At 36.9% G+C, this 3,683-nt stretch overlaps 1 protein-coding gene across 1 annotated transcript in view; it reads left to right on the top strand.

Moving 5' to 3' along the window:
* Positions 1 to 3,683, top strand: part of F8 (coagulation factor VIII) — a 276,933-nt gene that overhangs the window by 141,229 nt on the left and 132,021 nt on the right. Inside the window, exon 4 of the mRNA XM_029473023.1 lies at positions 1,049 to 1,261. Coding sequence (XP_029328883.1) covers positions 1,049 to 1,261 — 213 coding nt within the window. The remainder of the gene's footprint in view (positions 1 to 1,048; positions 1,262 to 3,683) is intronic.

The following is a 3,683-nucleotide window of genomic DNA, read 5'->3' as shown; positions in this document are numbered from 1 at the left end:
AAAAGGGTGCTGCCTCAGCAGCTCTGTGGCTCCCGCCTGTCCCAGAAGCTGTCTGCTTCTGTGGTGCACACTCTCACCTGTGCAGACTAAGTTCCTAAGTTCAGCGGGGTCCCGGAACCAAGATCCACTTCTGTTTTCAAATAAAGATGGAGAAGCCAAATCCCCTGCCCGTGGGTGTGTAGATAAGAAACCAACAGATCTTCATAAGGACATTATGGTTGTTAAGTTTGTGGGATTGATAATTATTTCTGTCATAAAAGTTAAACTGTGCACAATTTTTAGCTTAAACAGAAAGAGGAAAGTTATAGAGGAATTTTAATCCAGGAACACAGTTGCTCTAGCAAGGAGTATCCAAAGATATGATCCAGCTAGAATGCAAACATGTCCTGGATTACAGTATGGTGTGGCTAGAATACAGACATTAATACAGACATAGTACATACATTTAATTCCTAACAATGAAGTTGAGGTTATTTTTAAAAGACAGCAACCATGTTTGAATGTGATGTCTAATTGCAGGGCAGTCCATCTGATGAATCAGAGAAATATTTAACTGTATATGTCAGATATAGGATATGCCCAACTCACATTAGAACAGAAAGGAAATAGAGGCTACTCAAGGGCAATGAGAGAGAACTGGGTGGTGTGTGTATGGCAGTTTTGTTAGAACAGTTTTACAGATGCGGGTTGCAGAGAGAATAAGCAATACACAGGTGAAGACAGAATGAATCAGACAATAGTAAGGAGCCAGAAGATTAGAACATATTACCAAAGTTAGTATGAGGCTAAGTACAGCAATTTAATGAGAAGCTGAGAGAAGCCAGATTGAATCAGTCAGTCTGGAAGATAGATTGTACAGAGGCTAGAAGCTTACAGAACTAAGTCTAGGAGTAGTTAGAACAGGGAAAGAAATGTTCTGGCTCTGCCTAAGCCATGTATTCACACCGCTTTAGTATATGGTTCTGATCTCATCCCATCATCAGAGGAAATAAAAGCAAAATTTACAGGTAATAGAAACAAAAAGCAATTTTATACCTTCTTTTTTTAGGAGATGAATATGAAGATCAGACAAGCCAAATGGAGAAGGAAGATGATAAAGTTTTCCCTGGTGAAAGTCATACTTATGTTTGGCATGTCCTGAAAGAGAATGGTCCAATGGCCTCTGACCCTCCATGTCTCACTTACTCATATCTGTCTCATGTGGATCTGGTGAAAGATTTGAATTCAGGCCTCATTGGAGCTCTGCTAGTATGTAAAGAAGGTAATTATACTAAAAAATGGAATTGAGGTAAGACAGAGGAAGACAAAAACAACAGAATCCGTTGATAACTGTGAGTCTTTGAATTCTTTGTTCTGAAAAGGGCTTCTTTTCCCTGGAATTATACGCACAGAAAGGAGAATAACCCAGTTTTGAAGGCAGTGATATCCATCCTATATAATCCCAGTGAACACTAGTTTAAGAATATCCAAGATCTACAATTAGATCTTTGTTCCCAAATAATTGCTGCATTTCACCTGAAATCTGTGGGCTATCTCAGCAGGGTTTCTTCTCTCCTTTGCTTTTCAAAAACTTGGCTTTAAAAGTTTCATGGAGGAAAATGCATTTGTGTGTCTGAACAGTGACATATTAACTAATTAAAGTGTGTACTTTGTCAGACAATGACATACACATATCTGAGAAATCTCCATTTACACATATCTTGTTATTCTAAAGATAGTCTTGTTTGTCTCCTATTTAATTTATAGTTTAATACCATAAACTTATAAAGAAGTAAATTTATTATAATTTTATTTTAATTATTTTGTGTGGAAAATCAGCTTCATTGTAACTCTTCGAGTTATCTGTTGTTCAATAACTACATAATTTGGTAGAATGAAACAAAAATAATATGTTATTTCTCATGGTTGTCTTGAGTGTCATGGAATTTGGAACTGTCTATGAATGCATGATTTATAGTCAAAACAGTGGTCAGAGATGCTATCACCTCAAAGGTATTTCATATGACTTAAATCTATGATTAGAAGACTTAACTGAGATCATCTTTACTTGATGTCTTCAGCTTAGGCAATAAAGGAGACCTAGACATTTTATATGGTCTTAAGAGCCATATAAATGGTTTATATTGTCCATTGGAAGCTGCACTATAATTTCTAATCACTTCTGTTTCATTCTGTTAGGACATATCATTAAAACTCATCCATTGAAGGAGATAGACAAAGAATTTAAAACATATTTTTTCTGAATAATAATGAGATTCAGAAGAGGGGAAGAAGACTAAGGTTTATAATTACTTGATTATGACACAGTTTTATTCTTTTTCTTTGTGGATAAATAAAATAAAATTATATATATATATATATATATATATATATATAAATATATATATATATATATATAAAAGGAAAGATCTCTCACAACCATAAAGATATTTATAAAATCTCAATTTGCCTTCAATTGACATATACTTATGTAAAAGACAGTAAAAGCTTAAGTATGCAGTTTTAATGCCTAGAAGAACCAATAAAATATTATATAAAGATATATAATAAAATTAAAATAGAGAAATTAAGACATTAAAATAAGACATAAAAGGAGAAAGAGGAACAAATATGCAGAAAAGAGTATAAAATGATGGTAAATTTCAATCTAAAAATAAGTAATTATCTAAATATACTAAAACCAAAAACTGTCATACTGTATATGAAAAGCAAGAACTTTTATATTTTATCTACAAAAAATACATTTCACCTTCCGGTCTGCCAGCACCATCACCGGGCCACCTTGGCCATGGAGTCGGTGGATACCCCCAAGGTCCCCAGAGTACTCTCCACTTGATATTAGGACCTCTGGTGAGTGGAACACAACTTCTCTTCCAATCCAATTGCACAGGACCTGAGACAGCATTAATTAGGGAAGCAGAAAACCTGGCCTGACTAGGGTGACAAGTCCCTTCCGGTCGGCTCCAGCACCAGGTCACCTTGGGCGCTGAGTCAGCTGACACCCCAAAGGTCCCTAGAGGACTCTCCACGGGATCTTAGGACCTCTAGTGAGTGGAACACAACTTCTGCCAGGAGGCAGGTCCTAATGCCAGATATCTGAGCACCTTCCCTGCAAGAGGAGAGCTTGCCTGGAGAGAGTGCTCTGACCACTGACACTCAGGAGAGAGCTTGTCTCCCACGTCTGCTGATAGAGGCTAACAGAATCACAAGAGGAACAAGCTCTAACCAGAGACAACTATAACAACTAACACCAGAGAATACCAGATGGCGAAAGGCAAATGTAAGAATCTTACTAACAGAAACCAAGACCAGTCACCATCATCAGAACGCAGCACTCCCACCTCACCCGGTCCTGGGCACCCCAACACACCCAAAAAGCTAGACCCGGATTTAAAAGCATATCTCATGATGATGGTGGAGGACATCAAGAAGGACTTTAATAACTCTCTTAAAGAAATACAGGAGAACACTGCTAAAGAGTTACAAGTCCTTAAAGAAAAACAAGAAAACACAACCAAAGAGGTAGAAATCCTTAAAGAAAAACAGGAAAACACATCCAAACAGGTGATGGAAATGAAAAAACCATACTAGACCTAAAAAGGGAAGTAGACACAATAAAGAAAACTAAAAGTGAGGCAATGCTGGAGATAGAAACCCTAGGAAAGAAATCTGGAACCATAGAT

This window comes from Mus caroli, chromosome X, assembly GCF_900094665.2.
Source record: "Mus caroli chromosome X, CAROLI_EIJ_v1.1, whole genome shotgun sequence".
In the NCBI taxonomy this organism is placed as follows: domain Eukaryota; kingdom Metazoa; phylum Chordata; class Mammalia; order Rodentia; family Muridae; genus Mus; species Mus caroli.
Note: the sequence above shows the minus strand (reverse complement) of the source record. Positions and strands in the feature narration are given on the sequence as shown.